Source organism: Lagenorhynchus albirostris, chromosome 8 (assembly GCF_949774975.1).
Source record: "Lagenorhynchus albirostris chromosome 8, mLagAlb1.1, whole genome shotgun sequence".
Lineage (NCBI taxonomy): Eukaryota > Metazoa > Chordata > Mammalia > Artiodactyla > Delphinidae > Lagenorhynchus > Lagenorhynchus albirostris.
The window spans coordinates 96,484,288-96,508,017 of NC_083102.1; the positions used below are offsets into that span (position 1 = coordinate 96,484,288).

At 50.4% G+C, this 23,730-nt stretch overlaps 1 protein-coding gene across 1 annotated transcript in view; it reads right to left on the bottom strand.

The window, feature by feature from the left end:
* Positions 1–15,243: 15,243 nt before the first annotated feature.
* NUDCD3 (NudC domain containing 3) overlaps positions 15,244–23,730 on the bottom strand; it is a 73,541-nt gene continuing 65,054 nt past the window's right edge. Inside the window, exons 5-6 of the mRNA XM_060157407.1 lie at positions 20,363–20,551; positions 15,244–17,006 (exon numbers count right to left, since the gene is read on the bottom strand). Of these exons, the coding sequence (XP_060013390.1) occupies positions 16,896–17,006; positions 20,363–20,551 (300 nt within the window). The 3' untranslated portion in view covers positions 15,244–16,895. The remainder of the gene's footprint in view (positions 17,007–20,362; positions 20,552–23,730) is intronic.

The window sequence follows — 23,730 nt, forward strand, 5'->3', positions numbered from 1 at the left end:
ACTTCCCTCTCAGTATATACAGACATGCTTTAAAACAACCACTTAGCAGAAACTTGTCCCGAGAAAGAAAACAAGTTTCTGGTGGGTGTGTTTTCTGGCACGGGAATCGCCTATATGCACTCTGCCTGCTTCCACCCGCCCCCAGTTTGTAGGGTTGTGACAACTTTCCTTTTCTTGGTTTTAATTTCTGAGATTACCATGCTGTGTGGACAGCATGCAGTGAGGGTGCATAACACAGTGCCTGGCACAAAGTAGGTGCTTAATAAATATTTGTTTAATTAAATGTATTTTTAAAAAAACACTTCCCTCTTAGAACTGTTTTTACAGCATCCCATCAATTTTGTATGTTACATTTTTGTTTCCATTTGTCTCAAGGTATTTTTTGATTTCTTCTTCAACCCATTGGTTGTTCAGTAGCATGTTGTTTAATCTCCACATATTTATGAATTTTCCAGTTTTCTTCGTGTAATTAATTTCTAGTTTCATACCACTGTGGTCAGAAAAGATGCTTATGAGATTTCAATTCTCTTAAATCTATTAAGTCTTGCTTTGCAGTCTAACATACAAGCTATCTTGTAAAATGTTCCACATGCACCTAAGAAGAATGTGTATTCTGTTGCTTTTGGATGGATTGTTCTATAAATATCTGTTAAGTCCATCTGCTCTAACATGTTGTTTGAGACCAATGTTTCTTTATTGATTTTCTGTCTGGATGTAAGTGGGGTATTAAAGTCCCCTACAACTATTGTGTTGCTGTCTATTCCCCGCTTTAGGCCTGTTAATATTTACTTTACATATTTAGGTGCTTCCACATTCAGTGCATACATAAATGTTATAGCCCCTTGTTGGACTGACCCCTTTATCATTATGTAACACCCTTCTTTATCTCTCATTACAGTCTTTTATTGTCTGTTTTGTCTGATATAAGTATAGCTATTCCAGCTTTCCTTTGGTTTCCATTTGCATGGGATATCTTTTTTCATCTCTTCACTTTCAGTCTGTGTGTCCTTACATTTAAAGTGAGTCTCTTGTAGGTAGCCTATAGATGGGTCTTGGTTTTTTAATCCATTCAGCCACTCTAAATTTTTTTTTTTTTTTTTTGCAGTACGCGGGCCCCTCACTGCCGTGGCCTCCCCCCTTGTGGAGCACGGGCTCTGGACGTGCAGGCCCAGTGGCCATGGCTCACGGGCCCAGCCACTCCGCGGCATGTGGGACCCTCCCGGACCAGGGCACGAACCCGTGTCCCCTGCATCGGCAGGCGGACTCTCAACCACTGCGCCACCAGGGAAGCCCCACTCTAAATCTTTTGATTGAAGAATTTAGCCCACTTACATTTAGGGTAATTATTGATAGGAATATGCTTACTGCCATTTTGTTAGTTGTTTTCTGGTTATTTTTACAGTTCCTCTCTCTTCCTTTCTTCTCTTTCCTCTTCTTTTCCTCCTTCTTCCTCTTCCTTTGTGACTTGATTTCTTTTGTGGTATGCTTATATTCCTCTCTCTTTATCTTTTGTATATTTACTGTAGGTTTTTGCTTTCTGGTTATATGAGGCTTACATATAATAACTTGTAACTATAACAGTCTACTTTAAGTTGATAACAACTTATGTTTGAGCCCATTCTAAAACTCAACATTTTTACTCCTCTCCACCCACTGCTTAATGGTTTTGATGTCACATTTTACATATATTTATCTTATGTATCCCTTAGCTAATTACTATACTCATTATTACTTTTGTCTTTTAATCATCATACTAGCTTTATAAGTAATCAAACCACTACCTTTACTGTATATTTACCTTTACAAATGAGATTTATACTTTCATATGTGCCCTTGTTACTACTTAGCAGCCTTTCTTTCAGCTTAAAGAAGGTTCTTTAACATTTCTTGTAAGGGTAGTTTAGTGGTGATGAATTCCTTTAGCTTTGCTTGTCCATAAAACTCTTTTATCTCTCCTTCAATTCTGAATGGTAACTTTGCTGGGTACAGTATTCCTGGTTGGAAGTTTTTTTTTTCTTTCATCACTTTGAATATATCATGCCACTCCCTTCTGGCCTGCAAAGTGTATGCTAAAAAAAAAAATCTGATGACGGTTTTATGGGGGTTCCCTTGTATGCAACAAGTTGTTTTTCTCTTGCTGCTTTTAAAATTCTCTCGTCTTTAACTTTTGACACTTTAATTATAGTGTGCTTGGTGTGGGTCTCTTTGGATTCCTCTCTTTTGGTAGTCTTTGGCTTCCTGGCTCCAGATGTTTGTTTCCTTACCCAAGTTAGGAAAGTTTTCATCATTATTTCTTCCAATAAGATTTCTGCCCCTTTCTCTCTCTCTTCACCTTCTGGGACTCCTATAATGCAAATGTTAGTCCATTTGGTGTTATCCCATAATTCCCTCAAGCTACCTTCACTCTTTTCATTCTTTTTCCTTTTTCCTGCTGTAATTGGGTGAGTTCCACTGCCCTGTCCTCAAGTTGACGGATTATTTGTTCTGCTTCATCTAGTCTGCTGTTGAACCCTCTGGTGTATTTTTCAGTTCAGTTATTGTATTCTTCAGCTCTGTTACTTCTATTTGGTACTTCCTTATATTTTCCATCTCTTTGTTGAAGTTCTCACTGTGTCTATCCATTCTTCTCTCTAGTTCAGTGAGCATCTTTATGACAATTACTTTGAACTCTTTACCAGGAAAATTATTTATCAGATAAATAATTAAATATCATTTAATTATTTCACTAAAGTTTTTTTATGGGGTTTTTATTTTGTTCTTTCATTTGGAAACTATTCCTCTGTTTCTTCATTTTGCTTGACTTTGTGTAGCTTTCTATCCAGTAGATGAAACCACCACCTCTCCCAGTCTTGAAGGAGTAACCTTGTCTAGAAGATAAAACTTGTTCAACCCTGCCCCAACTCTTGATTTTCCCTCAAATTTTGTACTTGTGCAAACAGCCTATTCTATTTTTAATAGCTCCCAGTAGTTAAGAATGTGCCAAGACCTGTCAACGTCCCAAAGAAGAGGATCTCAGTACCTAGATTCATGCTCATGCTGACTGGAAGTCCGACCTTCAGGCAGCAGCTTTTAAAGTATGCAAATACACACAGTCCTGTGGAACTGTAAGCGTAAGCCCTGCTAGCCACCAGAGCCAGGTGATCTGGAGTTATCCCCTGGGCCACAGTTACAAAAATCAGGGCTCCTGATGAGCATAGCTCTTTTCTTGGTGATACCAGTGAGCTGGAGCAAGGCAGGTGGAGAGCGCCAAGATGGTGTCAACAGCCTACACGCCTTGAGAGTGGCTCTATAAGCCACTAACTGTGGGCCAAACCTGAAGCCTGTCCCTCAAGCTGATGCTCTAAGATAAGCAAAGAAGGCTTCTTCACAGAAAGACTGGAGGGTATGCCTCAGTCCACTGTGCCCCGGGGGTGGCAGCCTGCCAAGAATCATCTCTCCAATTGCCACAGTCCTGTGCGACTCAGGAATGCAAGCCCTCCTGGTCCTCAGAACCAGGTGATCAAGGGGTGTTTCCTGGGTGGCCGCCACTGAAAAATGGGCACCACACAAAAATAACAGAGCACCAATGCAGGTAAAGATACCCTCCAGAAGACATGGCACTCTGCAGCATGGCAGAGGATAAGCAGAAAGATAACATCCACCCTCCGAGATCTCTAGAAAAGATTATAATTAGCCCCTAAATGTATACCTAATTAGAAGCCTGCCCCTCAGGCCTCAGTCATGATGATTAGCCAACAGGCCTTCTTCATAGAAAGACAAAGCTCCTGGGTCTGTTACTTCTTGCTGTGCCTGAGGATGGCTGTTTAAGAACTCTTTCTCCATTGCTTACAGTTCTGTGAGACCCACGAGTGTACGCCCCACTGGCCACCAAGGCCAGGCAATGTATCAATAGATGTGTCCCCTGGAAGCAGTCACAAAAATCAGGGCACCAGACAAGGGTATGAGCTCCTTTCTGGGTGATGCCAGTTATTACAGTCCTATGGGACGAGGAATGCAAGCTCTTCTGACCTCCAGAGCCAGGTGATCAAGACGCATCCCCTCGGCAGCAGCCACAAAAATCAGATGTGTGTAGAAGTTCCCTTCCAGGAGATACCGGTGCTCTGGAGCATGGCAAAGGGAAAGCACAAAGTACCACCAGTTTCCATCCCCAGAACGTGTTCTAGCAGGCTCTTAGAGGTGTGTGTTAAATTAGATGCCTGCCTCGCAGGCCAGTGCTTTAATATAAGCAGATGAGCCTTCTTCACTCTAAGTCTGGGTGTGATCGGCTGCCTGTGAGCTGGGCCCTAGAGTGTGTGGGTCCAAGTGCACCAGCCCTTTATAAGAGTCTCCACTCATATCGTTACAGTCTTGTGGGTCTAGGGGTGTGAGTCCCATTGGTCTTCAAAGTTAAATGTTTTAGGGGCCCGTCTTTCAAGTGCATGTCTTAAAAGTTGGGGTGCCTGATGTGGGCACCTCTCATCAGAGAGAAGCTCCAGGTATTGAGTTCCTTCCCAGCCGCTCCTACCCACTTCGATGTGGTTTTCTTCTCATTTGCTGAGTACAGTTATCACTCAGCCAGCCCTTAGGTTTCTCTAAGGGGAAATTGTGCCATATATAGTTGTAGAGTCAGCATTTCTGTGGGAGGAGGGGTGTTTAGGATCTTCCTAAGTCACAGTCTTGAACTGGAACCAGGACTACATCGAACTAAAAAGCTTCTGCAAAGCAAAGGAAGCCATCAACAAAATGAAAAGGCAACCTACTGAATGGCAGAAAATATCTGCTAGTCAAATGTCTGAAAAGGGGTTAATATCCAAAATACGTATAGAACTCATACAACTCAACAGCAATAAAAAATAAATAAACAATAAAAATTTAAAAATTCAATTTAAAAATGGGCAGATCTGAATAGACATTTTTCAAAGAAGACATACAGATAGCCAATAGGTACATGAAAAGGTGCTCAACATCACTAATCAGCAGGGAAATGTATATCAAAACCATAATGAGCTATCACCTCACACCCGTTAGAAAGGCCACTATCAAAAAGAGGAGAAACACAAGTGTTGGCAAGAATGTGGAGAAAGGGGAACTCCTGTGCACTGTTGGTAGGAATGTAAATTGGTACAGCTACTATTCAAAACAGTATGAAAACTTCTCAAAAAATTAAAAATAGAAGTACCATACGATCCAGCAATTCCACTTCTAGGTATTTATCCAAAGAAAATGAAAACATTAACTCAAAAAGATATACGTTCCCTCATATTCATTGCAGCATTATTTACAGTAGCCAAGACATGGAAACAACCTAAATACCCACTGCTGGATGAATGGATAAAGAAATTGTGGTATACACATACAATGGAATATTATTCAGCCATAAAAAAGAATGACATCTTGCCATTTGTGACAACATGGATGGACCTCAAGGGCATTATGCTAAGTGAAATAAGTCAGACAGAGGAAGACAAATACCATATAATGTCTCTTATAAGTGGAACCTTTAAAAAAAAAAAAAGCTCATAGATACAGAGAACAGATTATTGGTTGCCAGAGGTGGGGTTAGGGGTTGGAGAAAAATTTTTTTAATTTAAATAAAATAAATTTTTTAAAAATAAATATTTTCTATAAAGTAAAAAGTATAGGGGACTTCCCTGGAGTGGTTAAGAATCTGCCTGGTAATGCAGGGGACACGGGTTCGAGCCCTGGTCCAGGAAGATCCCACATGTCACGGAGCAACTAAGCCCATGCACCACAACTACTGAGCCTGCACTCTAGAGCCCACGTGCCACAACTCCTGAGCCCAGGTGCCACAACTACTGAAGGCCGCGCACCTAGAGCCCATGCTCTGCAGCAAGAGAAGCCACCACAATGAGAAGCCCATGCACTGCAACGAAGAGTAGCCCCCATTCACCACAACTAGAGAAAGCCCACACGTGGTAACGAAGCAAAAATAAATAAATAAAATAAATAAACTTATTAAAAAACAAAAAAATGATAGAACTGAAAAATATACTAACCAAATTAAAAACTTTGCTGGATGAACTCTCTAGTAGACTGGAGATGACAGAGGATATAGAATCAGTAAACTTGAAGAAAGATCAATAGAATTTACTCATTCTGAACAACAGGAGGAAAACAGACTGAAAAATAAAATGAACAGAGCCTCACAGATCTATGGGACAACAACACAAGATCCAACATTTATATCATATCATTCATATCATCTCAGAAGGCAGGGAGAAAGAATGAGGGAGTGAAAAAGTAATTAAATAAGGTCTTTTAAAAAAATCCCAATTCTTACAAAAGACATAAATGTACAGATTCAAGAAGCTGAGAAAACCCTAAATAGGAAAAACCTAAAGAGACCCACACCAAGACACATCATGATTAAACTTCTGAAAGCTAAAAGCAAAGAAGAAAATCTTAATAATAGCCAGACAGAAACGATATATTTATAATAGAGGAATACCATTCAAATGATAGCAGATTTCTCACCTGAAACCCTGGTGGTCAGAGGTGAGTGGCACAACATTTTTCAAGTGCAGAAAGAAAAGAATAGTCAACTGCAAAATCCAGTGAAATTATCCTTCAGGAAGGCAGGGGAAATAAAGATATTCCTAGATGAAGAAAAACTAAGAGAACTTTAAAGAATGGCTAAAGGAAGCTCTCCAAATAGAAAATAATAACAAAAGAAGGCTGGAAACTTCTTCAAGAAAAGAACAATGGAAGAACAAATATAAAGATAAACAGGGAATTCCCTGGTGGTCCAGTGATTAGGACTCTGTGCTTCCACTGCCAGGGGCCAGGTTAGATCCCTGGTCAGGGAACTAAGATCCTACAAGCCACGTGGTGTGGCCAAAAAGTAAATAAAGATGAACACAATAGACTACTTCACTTCATGAATTTCTTTAATCACACTTTACGGCTAAAGCAAAAATCCTAATACCATCTAATGTGGTTCCTCAACGTAGAGGAAATACTGAAGACAGTTGTATTTTAAAATTTGGAAGGATAAAGAGACATTAACAAAAGTGTCTACACTCACTCAAAGTGATAAAATGTCAACACCAATGGACTGTGATCAGTTTTATATGTATATGGAAATACCTAGTGCAATCACTAAATAAAAGTATGCAAGGCAATATACTAAAAAATGTTACAAATAAATCAGAGTGGAATTATTAAAAAAGGTTCAAGAAATCCAAAGAAAGCCAAGGAAAAAGAAACAGAGGAATGAGAAACAAAGGGAAAAAACAGAAAATTTAAATAACAAATAAAAGCCTAACATACCAATAATTAACTATATATGGTCTAGCTACACCAATTAAGAGACAGAGATTGGTAGAATGGATAAAAAAAACATGCCCCAACTACATTCTGTCTACAAGGAACTCAGTTCAAAATAGAATGAAAATAAATGGATGGGAAAAGTATACCATGTAAACATTAATCAAAACATATACTTTTTATTATTTTTATGATTTATATTAATATAGCAGGAGTGGCTATATTAAGTTGAGATAAAACAGTATTCAGAGCATAGAAAATTACTAGGGACAGAGATGGACTTTACCTAATGATAAAAAGATCTACCAAATAGGTATAGCAATCTTAAGTGTGTATGTATCAAACAACAGAGCTTCAAAATGCATGAAGCAAAACTGGTAGAGCTGAAAGGAGAAATTGAAAAATCCGGAATTAAAGTTGGGGACTCTCAGGGAATTTCCTGGCAGTCCAGTGGTTAGGACTCTACACTTTCACTGCCAAGGGCACACATTCAATCCCTGGTCGGGGAACTAGGATCCCATAAACCACATGGCACAGCTGGAAAAAAAAAAAAAAGTGGAGGACTCTCAGCAATTGATAAAACTACCAAACGGACAAGGATATAAGAAGTGAACAACACCATCAACCAACAGGAATTAATACTTACAGAACACACTCTACATCCAGCAACAGCAGAATACACATTCTTTTCAAGTGCCCACTGACACCCACCAAGATAGACCATATCCTGGGTCATAAAACAAACTTTAACAAACTTAAAGGAATTGAATCACACAGAGTATGCCCTCTGACAATAATGGATTTAAAGTAGAAATCAGTAGAAAGACAAGAGTTTGTAGGAAACTCTACAAACACTTGCTTGGAAATTTAACAACATATCTGAAAGAGGAAGTCTCAAAGAAAAGTAAGACATAGAAAACTGAATTTAAAAAACAGTTGTTGGATGCAGCTAAAGCAGTGCTGAGAGGGAAATTTATAGCATTATGCGTACATTAGGAAAGAGGAAAAACTGCAAATTAATTACCTAAGCTCCTACCTCAAGAAACCAGTAAAAAGAAGAGAAAAATAAACCCAAAGGAAGGGGAAGAAAATACAAAGGATAAGAGCAGAAATAAACAAAATAAAAAACACAAAGACTACAGAGAAAATAAATGAAGTAAAAAGCTGATTCTTAAAAAAAATCAATAAAATTAATAAAACTCTACTGAGATTGACAAGTTAAAAAGAGAAAAGACACACATTACCAATATCGAAAATGAAACAGGATATCATAACAGATCCTACAACCATTAAAAGGATACACATAAATTTGACAACTTAGAAGAAATGGACCAATTTCTCAAAAATTACAAACTACCAAAACTCAGACAAGATGAAATAATAACCTGAATAGTCCCATAACCATTAAAGAAATTGAGTTGTAGAGAAAAACAAATACCGTATGCTAACACATATATATGGAATCTAAAAAAAAAAAAATGGTTCTGAAGAACCTAGGAGCAGGACAGGAATAAAGACGTAGACATAGAGAATGGACTTGAGGACACAGGGAGGGGGAAGAGTAAGCTGGGATGAAGTGAGAGAGTGGCATGGAATATATACACTACCGAATGTAAAACAGACAGCTAGTGGGAAGCAGCCACATAGCACAGGGAGATCAGCTCAGTGCTTTGTGACCACCTAGAGGGGGTGGGATAGGGAGGGTGGGAGGGAGACACAAGAGGGAGGGAATATGGGGATATATGTATACATATAGCTGATTCACTTTGCTATACAGCAGAAACTAACACAACATTGTAAAGCAATTATACTCCAGTAAAGATGTTAAAAAAAAAAGCCAATTTCATTTCTATATACTGAAAATGAATAAGAGGAAAGGAAAATAAAAGATGCAATACCATTTACAATGGACCCAAAGAATACAAAGTGTTTAAGTACATATGTCATTGACATATATACACTACCAAATGTAAAATAGCTAGTGGGAAGCAGCCGCATAGCACAGGGAGATCAGCTCGGTGCTTTGTGACCACCTAGAGGGGGTGGGATAGGGAGGGTGGGAGGGAGACGCAGGAGGGAGGGGATATGGGGATATATGTATACATATAGCTGATTCACTTTGTTATACAGCAGAAACGAACACACCATTGTAAAGCAATTATACTCTAAAATAAAGATGTTTTAAAAAATACTTAGGTACAAATCTAATAAAACACATGCAGAATCTATATGAAGAAAATTACAAAATGCTGATGGAGAGATCAACGATGTAAATACTTGGAGAGACATACCACATTCATGGATTGGAAGATTTAACACAGTAAAGATGTCAATTCTTCTTAAATTGATTTACAGGTTTAGTGCAATTCTTAACAAAATCCGAATGAGATTTTTTGTAGTCTAGACAGGCTTATTCTGAAATTTGTATGAAAAGGGAAAGATCCTAGAATAACCAAAACAAGTATAAAAGAGAAAAAGATTCACAATGTCAAAGCTGACCATAGAGCTACAGCACTCAAGACAGTGTGGTATTGACGGAGGGGTAGACACATAACTCAATGGAATAGAACTGAGAACCCAGAATAGATCCACTGAAATATGTCCAATTAATTTTTGATGAAGGAGCAAAAGCAATTCAGTGGAGGAATGATAGCCCTTTCAATAAATGGTGCTGCAGCCACCAGGGGGTAAAAATAAGAATCTCAGCCTACACCTCACACTGCATACAAAAACTAACTCAAAATGGATCATGGACTTAAATGTAAAACATAAACTATAAAACTTCTAGAAAAAAATAGAAAATCCTTGAGATCTAGGACTACATTAAGATTTTTTAGACTTGATACCAAAAGCATGATTCATAAAAAATTTTTTAATAAATTGAACCTCATCAACATTAAAAACTTTTGCTCTTGGGAAGTCTATGCTAAAAGGATAAAAAGATTAATCACAGACTGGGAGAAAATATTTGCAAATCACGTATCAAACAAAGGACTTTTACCTAGAATACATTTTAAAAACTTAAACCTTAACATTAAAACAATCAATCCAATTAGGAAATGAGCAACACACTTGACAGACATTTCACCAAAGATACATAGATGGCAAAAGGCACACGAAAAGATGTCTACCATAGTTAGCCAGCCGAAAAATGCGAATTAAATCACAAGATACCAGCACCCACCTATTAAACTGGTTAAAGTACAAAATATTGGCAGTGCCTGTATTAATTTCCTACTGCTGCTTTAACAAATTACCACAAATTCAGTAGCTTAAAAAAACACAGTTACTTTCTCGGAGTCCTGGGAGTCAGAAGCCCCAGATGGGTCTCGTGGGGCGAGAATCAATGTTGGCAGGGCTGTATCTTTGTGGAGGCTCTGGGAGAGAATCCTGTTCCTTGCCTTTTCCAGCTCGCAGACCCAACCTGCATTCCTTGGCCCACGGTCCCCTCGACCTGCAATTGCTGGTCAAGTCCTTCCATCATTACAGCACTCTGACACAAACTCTTCTGCCCCCCACTTCCAATGTCTGGATGCAGAGGGAGTCCGTGGTGGGCAGTGCAGAGTGCTGGGGTTGCAGTATCTGACTGCCCACCTGCTACAGCCATTGCCCGGATCCCATCTGCCTGGGCTCCCAAGCTTTCAGGAGAGCCTGGAAACTGAGACTTCTGTAAAATCTCATTTCCAATACCAGCAATGAGTTAAAAAAAAAAAATTTTTTTTTTTTGTCCACGCCATGCAGCATCGGGGATCTTAGCATCCAGGATCTTAGTTCCCCAACCAGGGACTGAACCCGCGCCCCCTGCAGTGGAAGCACGGAGTCTTAACCACTAGAACACCAGGGAAGTCCTTTAAAAATATTTTAACGGGTATGAAGTTTCACTTTGGGAAGATGAAAAAGTTCTGGACACGGACGGTGGTGATGATTGCACACCAAGGTGAATGCACCTAATGCCGCTTCAAAATCGTTAAGATGGTAAATTTTGTGTTATGCATATTTACCACAATAAACATGTTAAAGGATGTGGACCTCCTGACTGCCCTGGCGACCAGGTCACCTTCCCACCTTGAGGTCAGGAGAAGAAGGGAGGCCTGAGGAAGTGGGGAGGAGAACAGAGGGAGGAGGGAAAGAGGGATGGGAACAGGGGAGATGAAAGCAGAGGGGAGAGAGGAGAGAAAATTGGAGGTGGGGGAGTGGGATGGAGGAAGGGGGGGAGAGGAGCAGAGTGGGGAGGGGTGGGGAGAAAAATGGAAGAGTTAAGAGGGGAGCCGAGGGGGCCTGGCCAGGGACTGTCCCCCCAGGGCTGGGGCTCCTTGAAGGAGGGCAGGGTGGTGACCTCTGTCAGGGTCTCTGAAGGCAATCGTGAGGGGCCAGCCAAGGCCAGGAGAAGCGGGAGGATCTGCAGGTGCAGGGTGGGCAGGAGGCCCGGCTCTAGGAGGCCGGGGGTGGCAGGCGGTGCTCCTCCCCCGCCCCACTGCTGACCTGCCATGGGGTGGTACCCCAGAGGGGCTGCAGGCACCAAAGGCCCTTCGCAAGCATGGGTCATTCTGCAGCTGAGGAAACTGAGGCACGAGGAGCCAGGCACCCTCCACCTCCCAGTGGTGGCCTCCAGCCTGAGGCAAGGTTGGGGAGACTCACAGGTGCACCTCCAGCCATGGAGGTGGGGGTGAGAGGGGGCAGGCTAGGGGGATCCATGGGGTTACGACGCCCCTGGAGGGGTCAACAGGTGCCTTTTCAGGACCTGTCACCCTGCACACCTGGGCCCGGGCCTGCACCTTCCGCCAGCACAGGGTTTCAAGTTTCCTAGTGGAGCAGGTCGTGGGCCAGGATCCTGGGACCATGCGAGGTGAGCTGGGACCAGCTGGGTCAGGCGGGGAAATAAGGAGGGAGGACTGGGAGGGGGGGTAGTAAAGGAGGGAGGAAGGGAAGCAGATAGGACGCAGAAGCTGATGGGGGCTCTAAGGGGCCTGGCCGCCACCCACCCCCACCCCACTCCCCTTCCCCAAGCCTGCTCCTCTTCAGCACACATCAGAAGCTTCTCCCTGCTCGAATCCTCAGGAATTTGGGGTGAAATCCAAGGCATGACCCTGGCCTTCAAGACCTGGACTCCTTGGACGCCCACTCCCCCATCCCTGGCCCCAGGCCCTGGGGTATGTGGGCGTGTTGTGGGCTCCACCTGGCCTGCCCGCCCCAGATCTCTGTGCTTTATATGGGTCACTAAGCCAGGAAGCCGGGGGTTCCAGAGGCCGTGTTGTCTCCATCCAGCGTAAACACAGGGTGCGCCGTCTTGTGACTGGCGCTGGGAGGTGCTGATCCACAGTCCGAGGGGGCACCCAGGATGTCCTGATGCTGTCCAGTCCAACACACTGCGACGGAATGCTCCAGAAACACCGCCTGCCTCCCCCTTGACCAAGGGCTAAGGGCTCCCCCGAGGAGTTGGCACAAACCTTGCACCTGGGAGACTAGGGGTGGCCCGCGTTGATGCTTTGCCCTCCCAGACACCGATGGGGCTGTTCACCTTGAGGACACACAGGATGTACGGGGCCCAGCAGGGCACGTCCTCTCCCCTCCTTCCTGCCCCTGCTTCCACTTCCCTTTGCTATCCTCCACCCTCTGCCGGCACCCTGCACCCTGGCCCGTGGTCTCCTGCCCCTGCGCCCTCTGCACCGGCCCAGCCCTGACAGGTGGTCACTGACGCTGCTGGCAGCTTCCCCACCTGAAGCCCCCGCTCTGCAGCCCTTCCCTGGCCTCTTGTTAACCCCAAACCCCCTGTGAGACGCTGTGTGGGCCAGGCACACCATCTTTGGGGCCTCTGACTTCCCGTGCTGCAGCTCGGCGATCTTCCCAAGTCCAGGCCCACCAGGGGACACTGCTCTAACCCTAACCGTAACACGATGCTCCTGACCCCAGTCCCTGCAAGGTCATAACCTGGGCAGCTTCCCAATTACGCGGCCCCTCAAGGAGCAGGCTCCCCATCCCTGCAGGAGGGACCTCCCCCAAACCCCTGCGGCGCCATTGCTTCACCGTGACCTCCGGTGGTCCCGTCCACAGTTAGCCACCCCTCAGGGTCCTCCTCTGCAACGTCTGGGCTGATAGGGTTTCAGTAGGCGAATGCTGGGGGCCTTCCCCCCTCCTTCCATCGTCAACCTGCAGAGCATCAGCCAGGGCCAGGCCATCTCCGGGGTGACGCTGGGAATGTGGGCAGGAGCGGGGGCCCAGCTCACGCCTCGGGGGTGACACTTCCTCTGTGACCACTGCACAGTGGGGGTTTGAACCAAAATGTCCCTAATGCCCCATCCAGCGCTGGCCAAAAAGCCTAGGATCCCTCCCAGGAGGAACCAGGACAGAGGTGGTAGAAGGCCTGGCTCGCGCTCCCTGGAGAAGCCCTGACTCACTCTCCGGTCCAGGCACCTCTCTCGCGACGGCCTCCATCTCCAGGGGACAGGCTCGGGCCTGCCCTGCAGCAGGGTGGCCGCGTCAGGCCCACTGGCTCTCTGTCCACAGCTGGCGTGACGCTTGTTCTACCAGGCTGGCCCCTCTCCGCACCACCAAGTCCGAGTCAGTCCCCAGATTCTCCCAGGGTGGGCTGCAGTGCGTGACCCCAGCCCCGCCCTCCCCACGCCAGCAGCAGCAGGTGCCCGAGCCTGCAGAGTGGGGCTAGGACAGCAGAGGGGCGTCCAGCTGAGGGCTCCGGGTTAAAAGGGGAGGATCTAGGACCCCCAGCTGGCACCCGACGGTCCTTTCTTCCCTCTGAAGGGAAGCCGGTGACCCAACCCTCAGTTGTAAAGAATAAAACCAAGGACGTAAGACAGAATAGGATAAAACCATGCTCGTGTGGACTGGCTGAGGGGCGAGCTGAGTCTGAGACTACAGAATATATGAATTTTCCCTTGCCCCTGAAGTTGTGACAGGGACCTGAAGGAGGGGCCTCGGGATTCCTAACCACGCCCACGGGGGCATCAGGGAGCTGAGAGAGAGCGTGCCAACCTGGCGTCCAGGAAAGGTATGCCCAGCAGCGGCCAGGCTGCAACCACCCGACTCCCAGACCAGGGGGGACCAGTCCCACGTGTGCGCCACTGTCGAGGGCAGGAGCTCTGCTCTGGAGCCTGCCCTCTGATGAAGAGGGAGAGAGCGCTTACCGAGGACTGACGATTGCGAGTCCACACACCATTCTTTATTCACGGAAACAAGTCGTCCAACCTGGGCTGAGCCTGCTGCCAGCTGGCCGTCTGGGGAGCAGAACGGAGGGGGGTTTGGGTCTGTTCCCCAGACTGTGTTCTGGGTGGTCAGGTCTTTGTAAGGCAGCTGCCACCTCCTGGACACACTGGCACATAGACTACTCCTGACTCCTCCCTCCCGCACACTTTGGAGGCAAACTGTTGAAGGCAAACTGTTGAGAGACGGTGCCTCTCCCTCCTGGCAGATTTTTCCTGCCCTGGGAGTTTGCACTTCGCTTGGTAATTCCACTGCTGAGCCCTTTGCACATTCTTCACTCATTCAAGAAATGCTTATCAAGAAATGCTCACCAGGTCCTGCCCACTGAGCATGGCCCATGGAATGGGGGAACGGGCGGGGGGGCTCTGGAGAGGCTGCCATGTGACTGAGGAAGGGGATGTGTCACACACCTGTTATGTCCGGAGCGGGTGCAGGCAGACTCCTGAGCCCAGCGTTCCGGGACCCGTGCAGGTAAATGGGGCACTGAGGACCCTCGGGCTGCAGCCTTCTGACTCCTGTTTGGAAATGCACGCAAGCTCTAGAGCTACAATCTTTTCTCCTGACCAAAAGCTTATTAGATTTCTGAAAACTGTGTGGAGTCTTGCCAGGATGCAGGCTGGATGAGAAACACCTCTGGGAGATATTTAGGAATTTCCCATTTTGGCGTTTGCTGTGTACGCGGGCCTCAGGGCTAGAATTCGGGTAATGACCACACAATGAGAACTGTCTTGGCAACGATCTTGTCACACACAGACCCACAAGTGCTTAAATACAGATTTATTGCAAACCAACACCGGAGACAGGGTGATTTCGCAGGTGTGTACCCCACTTCCTTGGACCTCAGCTGACGGAGCTCAGTGGCCAAACTGCTGCTGCCAGGTTTGAAGAGAGAAAACAGGCAGAGTGCACAGGCTCCAGGGCCCAGGCCGGCAGCGAGGGGCAGAGGTCTCCGAGACGGCGAGGGCGAACGAGCACTCCCTCCCCTGAAGCCCCGCACTCCCAGATGCCTGTGAGCTGCTGTTACAGCGGGCGGGGTGGGGAGAAACCAACACTGGAAATCAAATCGGACAAAAGGAAGACAACTGGCCACCGAGTCCACAGCTCCCAAAGTCTCCCAAACAGCTGAGGCGCAGGCACCACAGCCCTGCCGGTCGCAGCAGAAGACCCCACGGGGGCGGCGGAGGGGAGGAGGAGACAGGGGCGTGTTGAGAATGGTTCTCTCACAGACACGTGCCAGTGAGACCTTTCGCTACGTGGGACAGGTGTGCAAATCCTGAGGGCGCTACAGAGGGGCCTCCAGCAGCTCCGTGACCAGCCTCGGTGACAAGTGCAAACAGCAGGGCCCTGTGCTCCCGTGGTGGGGCTTCCCCCAGCCACCTGGTGTCCACGCCTCCTGTGGTGGCATCAGAGCAAGCAAACGCTTCCCAGAGACCCAGGGATGTGTCTACAGGGCGCTGTGAGCCAGAAACCTGCCCCCACAGACTGTGATGAAGCAGCTCCCACCTCTGCAGTTGAAGGGGGAAGGCTCCAGAAAGAACGCCCCCCGGACAGGGCTCCTTCCTCCCCCAGACCAGAGAACAGAGCTCACGAGGGCAGATTCCAGGGTGCAGAGACCTGCAAGGTCACTGCCCGGAAGGGCAGCCCCACAGTCCTGGTGAAGGGCACAGGCTCTGGGTCCTGGGACAGCGGTGGGAGCAGAGCCACGAGCTCTGTGCGGTGCAGTCTGGCCTCAGCCAGGAAAGGACCAAGGGCTGCACCAAGCAGCTGACACACCATGGGGCCTCCTGAGGGTGCCTGGCCCAGCTCACTTTGACAAGAACCGGATCCCCCGAGAGAAAAGTGCTAGGCTGGGTGGCAGCAGAGCAGCCCGGTCAGGAGAGGGACAGATCCTGCCGTGCCTGCACCTGAGGCCACAGACACTTTCTTCCAGCGTCCAGATCCGGCGGCAGGACCCCAGTTTCCGCAGCTCCTCAACGAGGCTGAGGCAGGCGGTGAACGCGTACAAGCAGGCGGGCAAGACCACACGTGAACACACCCAGCAAAAGGTCGAGGCTGCGCTCTCCCCAAACTGGCCAGGAGCTCGGCCCTCAGGCTGCACAGCCCTGCCCACGCTTCAACAGCCGAGCAGCACCCACGCCCGCCCCAAGCGTGAGAACAGCAAGCAGAGAGCACACGAGCAGCAAGCGGAGGGAGGGGGTGGCTAACGGCCAGGAGGGGCCGGAGCTGCGACTGCCAGGACACCCCCTGCTCTCTAACACCCGCCCAGCACGGGCCACGCAGCCCCCGCCCTGCTCTACAACAGTCTGGAGATGCAGGGCCAGCGTGGAGGCCGGGTTCCCCCTTGAAAAGAAGGATGGCAAGGGTGAACCAGGCAAGCGAGTCCCCGCCGGCGAGGGCTTCCTTTACTTCGGTCATTAAAACTGCACAGCCCCGGGGGAGATGTTGAACATGGCCGGGTCGAATCGCTGGCCTCGGAAGGGAGAGCCTTCAGCATCCCACCCCTTCTTCAGCATCTCATGGACTTTCTACAAACAGAAAATAGAGAGGTTAACTGTAGTCACCAGGCCCGCATGTCCTAGAGCAGGACTCTGCTCTGCTTCCTCCGGAAGAGGACCTGCCCAGGGTGACAGCAGACCCTCCGCAAGACTGTGCTTCCCACATGCAGATTCCATCCCCATCTTGTCCCCAGCGAAGCACCGGCTATCTTCCTGGCTCAGATGCTGTCCCTTCTCACCAGAAATACCTGTCTGAACTCCAAATGGCCTGAGGGCTACAGCCCACAGGGCTGACTGAGGTGCAAAGAGGGGTTCTCTGCTCCCCCTTCCCAGGGAGAAGGCTGGTGGCCTCGAGGCCTGCACCCTCAGATAGTCTGGGAATGACCCAGGCTGTGACTCAGAGAGACCTCAGGGAGTCTGGCTGTGGACCCACCAGTCACCGACCCCTGCAGCCCTTGGGGGGCAGAGGTCAAAGCTGCTGGATCACGTATCCCAGCACATGGGCAGCCTGGACCATCCAGCCTTCAGGGGCAGCAGCAGGCCAAGCACTGTGGCCTGGGCCAGGGCACGGCAGGAGGCTGCGCCTATGAGGGAGGTCCCTTGCGGTGCTGTAGGCCCTCCTTCCCCGCGGGTCCCCGGGTCTGCCCTCTGTGCTTCCCTGCAAATACATCAGGCTGGGAACCATCTCCCCTTCCTTCTGATCAGGAGAAACAAAGAGACTCACTGCCACGGGGCCAGAAAGCCCTGTCCACCTCTGGCCTCTAGGCTGACAGACTGAGCTGAGGAGAAAACTCCCGGTGTCTGGCGAGGCTGCAGGACTCCCCTCCTGACGGGGGCCTTCTTTTCCCTGTTATGAAACCTACGTGGTGCAGCAGCAAACACATCAAAGATGGGTAGTACATCTCAGGGATTAATCCATATTACTCCCAACTCGGTACAGATGACACACGCCAGGGACGCTGGGAAGGGCACTGGAGGAGCGGGCAGTGCTGCCCGCAGGCCGCCCCCCGTGGAGAAGGGGCCAGAGAGGCCGGCCCCGCCCACCAGCCTGACTCCGGGGTTTCCTGGCAGCCCTGCTGGGCCAGGCCTCCTCCTCCATCCCATCCCTCTTCCTCTAGCTCTCGCCCACCTACCCCTCCGAAGCCCCTTCCTCCCAGTCTCTCAACTCACTCTATGCCCCTCACCTGAGCACCTCCTCTGCTGAGTGAGCCCTGACCCACCTGACGGGCCCCTCACGCTCCAGCTCCACGGGGCCCTGGCCCGCTGCCTGCGCTGGTCCTGCCGCACGCCCTTCATGGCCACCACCTGCTTTCTTGAGCCGCCCCTCCTCCCTGTAGCCCCCATCTGAAGCCACCAGTCAGTCCTGCTGACTCTCCAACCCCGATTTCCTTCTTCTCCTGGGGACGCTTTCCTCCGAGGACTCCAGAGACTGTCCGTGGCTTCAGCACTGCGAAGCCCAGCTCCCTCACCGCCAGGCCACGCCAGCTCTACTGGCTCCTCGCGCCTCCAAAGCTCTTCTCTCCGTCCAGATCCTGCTCCCCACACTGCGCCTCCCTCAAGGCCCCATGTACTGAGGACAGTCCACGTGGAAGCCTGGGAGGCCCCGAATGTCTGCTAAGCCCAGATGAGTCCCAGACAGCAGTGCTGGTGCTCCCCCTCTACCACCACGGCCCTGAGGTGTCAGTCCTCTACCATCTCCAGCGAGGGCCGGCGAGCTGCAGGCCCCTGCCCGTCCAGGAGCAGGTCAGCTGGGCGAGGGGTCACCCCCGAGTCCTGCCGCCTGCACCACCAGCCATGGGCTCCTGTGTGTCTGCTGAAGGTCTCCACAGGGCACTGCACTCCGCCAGGCACTCACGCCCCTTCATGGTCAGCGCACTGCCTGGCACATGGCAAGCCCTTCCAGAATCCCTTTCGACTCAAACCACAGAGGTCTTTCCATTAGACTGCAGGGTCTTCCAGGCTCTTCTTCAGATCCTTCTTGATCGGCCGGCCCCATCCCTGAGCTCATCAACAGGGACTCGGCTTCTTACTTGGGTCTCACAGCCAGGTGCCTGCCCACTTCGGGGCAGCGACACCCACACTTTCGACGGCTGCCCAAGGTCCCCTCCCGTCAGGCCAGCGTTCAGAGTGCTCTTTCACCTGGTGGCCACAGGCAAATGCAGCACAACTGGCTAAAACTGCCGCCTAAACGTGCACAGAGGTGGGTTGCACTCCGCGTCCTGTGCCCTGCGAGCTCAGCGATTACAGCCAGGGGCCAGTTTCCATAGACAAGACCAGCAGATGCCTGTGATCCAGTGGTCAACCGTAGCCCTGGCCTCTAGCCCCAAAAGCCCAGGTGGGTCAGGGAGCCAGACCAAGAGGCGATTCAGAGACTCGGGGAGGGGTGACAGACAAGACTGGAACCAGCTCAGGGTTCAAACCCCAGCCCTGCTGCCAGACCAGCTGTGGGACCTTGAACACGTGCTGTGACCTCTAAACCTCGACCCCCCTCTCAGGGGTGCTGCAACAGGGACCATGACCCAGCCAACCCGACCCAACCTGCGTGCAGTAAGCACTCACTAAGCACTCCCCTCCATGGCTCCTTGGCCGTTGAAAGAGCGAGGCAGGCCGTTTGCATGCAAGGTCTGAATGAGACAGAAAGGAAGGACCACAGGCACGGGGCAGTGGGCGGGGGCGCTTGACGGCCCCAGGCCTAGAACACTCACAGGAGCCACAAAGTGAGGCCCCTGGGAGACAAAACAGGATGCCTGAGAATCTGAATGGCACTGGGGGTGGGGTGGAGGGCGGGCCTCGCGTCTGACACATGAGCAGCCTTGGAGATGGGCCGTGGTGCCATGGCTCAAACTCCCGGCGCTGTTCACGTGGGACACTGGGAACTAAAAATAACCTGAGAAAAGCAACCCCCACTTCTGCAGGGAGCCACTCTTGGGAGTATTAAAGCAGAAGGAAAACGGTACACATCTAACTAATCCTCCTCGTTGTGGCCACCACAGGCTCAGGCACGAGCCTCCTCTTTAGTCACTAACTTCCTCCCGTCCCCCCACAGCCACAGGCACACTTCTCACGCCTCTGACGTTTCCAAGTGACTTGGAAGGACTTTCTTCCCATTGGCCCTTTGTGGTCAAACCCGCACCGCCCTGAGGCAGGGCTGGGCCTGACTCTCCCTCCTGTGCTGAGGGTCCTGGAGGGGCTGAGGGGAGGGATCCGTCCGCACGGCCCCAGCGTGTCAGCTAGCAACACGCGATACCACCGGGACCCCGCGGACAGACAGCTCTTGGCTCTGCTGGCTGGGCGCCCCGTCCCAGGCGGCCAGCAAGCCGGCGTGCCCGCGCCAGGAGCCCACAGCAGCTCGCCCCGCCCCCGCTCCGACCCCAGAGGGCCCGTACCAGCTCGTGGCTCTGCGGCTTGCCCTGCAGCTTCTGCTGGTAGTCGAAGGCGAGCCTGTCCAGGACGGCACGCTCCTCCTCGTCCACCGTGGCCATGGAGCGCTCCTTGTTGATCTGGTCGATGTCGATTTGCTCCTCCCCCTCCAGGATGGCGTTCCACCAGTACTCGCCCACCTTGTTCAGGCTCACCTGGTACACGAGGGCAGAGACACAGTCAGTGTCGGGCAGGTGGCACCGGGGACCCAGCGGGGCTGTCCGGACCCCGGGCACTGAGTATTCCACTCTCCACCACCATGACTGGGCGGTGCCTGCGGTCCTTGTCCCCCAGGTCCTCTCAGAAGACACTGACCCCCGTAGGCATCAGCACCCGCACCGCTCAGTCACCAGAAGCCCAGCCCGCTCGGACCAGAGTGGGGCGTTTCCCAGCGCTCTGAGCTGCCCCATCCGCTGGTACCCAGACCCCGTCACGGTCTCCCGAGCTGCCGAGGGAAGCTTGAGCCCAAACAGGAGCTTCTGTCAACATCCACCTGCCCGGGCCCCGCTAGCTCACCCCTCTCCCTCCTGCTGACCGTTCCCGCCTCCAAGTGCAGCACGCAGGCTCCTGCCTGCTGGGGGGACCAAGCACTCGGCCTGACAATGACTACCCCCCAGCCAGACGCCCAGGCGCCTTGTCCCATTCTCTTTCCTGGCCAGGCGGCTGCAAGAGTGGCTCCCCAGCCCTGCGACCGCTGCATGTGACTCACCTGCCACTCAGCCTCATGGTGCAGCCCAGTGAGGGACGGGGGGAGTCGGGGGGACACAAGAACTCAGAGACGGGGACTGCAGAATAGCAGGGCTTTGCCTGAAGCTGATGCCAAGTACACGCATCCCAGGGACCACACAGGGAGGGCCCAGGCCACCTCCTCCCCATGGTCACTGGCCGGCTCATCGGGAAACTCTTTACTGACTGGCCAAGAACTGACAGGAGGGCTGCCCACGCTCCCTCACTCTGTCCACTCTCAGACGGGACGTAACCCCCACTCATGCCCAGAGGGGCAGGGAGGTGACACAGATATGACGGAGCCAGCAGTGAGAGCGGCGCTTCCTCACAGGAGCACCGTGAGGAGAGGCTCACTGGCCAGCGGGCAATCCTGACAAAGTGGAGTGCGAGCTGGCCCACAGGCGACATCTGTGAAGACACCGCAGGCCCACGGGGCCTACGGAGTCGGCCCCGTGGCTCACGGGCTGCGGGGAGCGGTGCTGCCAGCTCCAGCCCTGCTGCCCGAGTCCGCGGAGAGCCCCTGCGGAGGCCGGGTCCCACAGCGTCACAGCAGAGCTAAGTCCCGGCCCTGAGAGCGGCTGAGGCGTGGGCAGTGATGAGGGCGGGTCACACAGTGGAGACAACCTCCAGGAAACCACAAGCACAGCACGAATGTCAGCATCTCAGCACATTACAAAAGCAAGTCGCCCCACTTCTGACCATCCTGGGTGGACGCGGGCGTGAAGATGGCAGGGGTGAGATGGCAGGGGTTCTGAGCACCCCCTGCCCACCTGATCAGATGAATGACCTCTACCCTGCCAATGCCACTGTTTACATTCAGGGTGCAGCTTCTGTTTTCAGATGCTCTGTCTAGCCAGCTTCTGGCCAACTGCACTCTCCTGTTTGCATGCGCAGACCTGACCTGGCCCTCAGAGGCCCCAGTGCCGAGCACTGAGCCCCGTCTTTACAGAGCTGCAGATCACTGCGCCAGTGCCACAGAAACCTTCCACGGGGGAAATACATTCTCTTACCATTCCAGGAGAGACTTCTGAGGAAGTCGGCCCTCTGTATCCACAGGTTCTGCATCCACTGAAGTCAACCAACACCAGATCAAAAATATTTGGAAAAAAAAATTTCCAGAAAGTTCCAAACTGCAAGACTTGAACTTGTCACACTTCAGCAACTGTTTACATAGTATTTACATTGCATTAGGTATATGATGTGAAGTAAACAGGAGGATGTACGCAGGTTACATGCAAACACTACACCATTTATGTAAGGGACTAGAGCATCCTTGGACGTTGGTATCCTTTGCGGGGGGGAGAGGTGGGGGGAGGGCTGGGTTCTGGAACCAATCCCCTGAGGATACTGAGAGACGACTGTAAATCTCCAGAGACAACAGACCCTTTAGACTCATTTTACTTGTATCTTCGTTAGTCGTCATCATGGCCAAGATCTCTCTAACATGTATTGTTAGCGCTCACAACCTCTGTAAAATACCCACTATTACCTCTACCTGGAATTCAGCGCCTCGCCTGGATCGCCCAGCGCTACAGGCAGAACAGAGCCATGCTCGGACCAGCAGCCCGTGACAGCGCTGTGGGGTCAGCCCAATCCCCGCCCCAGGGCTCTGCTGCTGCTTCTGCGCGAACGAACCACACACGGGGTGTCCCAGCCAGGTCCACACACACATCCAGGCCGACACAGCTCGGGGGCTCAAGGGGACTGACCCTGAAAACAAGGAGCCTGGTGGGCCTCGCTGCCCGGGCCTCGTGTGTCCACAGAACAAGTCCGCATGGGCACTCTGCAGACCCAGTAAACATCAAGATGAGCCCAGCACCACAGTAAAAATAATTTAAGGTGAAATTCACATTAACATAGAATTAGCCATTTTAAGGTGAACAGTTCAATGCACTTAGCGCATTCACAGGAGTCTGAGCTATTACCACCTCTTATCTAGTTCCAGAACACTCTCATCACCACAAAAGGAGAACCCGTGCCCATGAGCAGTCACTCCCCACTCTGTCCCTCCCCCAGCCCTGGCAACAAACCATTTATTTGCCTGTTCTGGACATTTCCCAAAAACGGACCCACAGGCTATGTGTCCTGTGCCTGGCTTCTTTCACTCAGCACCATGTCCTCACGGTCCATTCATATGCTAGTGAGTCAGAACTTCATTCCTGTTTCAGGTGGAATAATACAGAGTGCAGCAGCAAGAGGACATGGGTGAAACGTTCTTGGAATGGAGCTCAAGGATTCAGGTCTAAAAGTAACATCTTTGAGAAAGCGGTCTGACGCTTTGGCATTTGGTTTTGATTTTTTCCTTTACTATTTTTTAATTTTTTTAAATGAGGTTTGTGGAGGCGTAAGCTGGCACACAGTAAAATTCGCTCTCGTGAGGGCGCAGCCTATGAGTTTTGACAAACGCAGCCACGTAGCCACCACTGCCATCGAGCCACACCCCAAAGCTTGCGGTCCCCTGTCGACGGCGATCCCCTCAGCCCCTGACACTTGCTTTGCCATTTCGTTGGTCTGCTCTTCTCTTAGCGCAGTGGCCTGGTGTTCAGCCGTGCTACGCGCGCATGGGGGTCACCCCCTGACATAGGCCGACGCCCCTGTGGGTGGACAG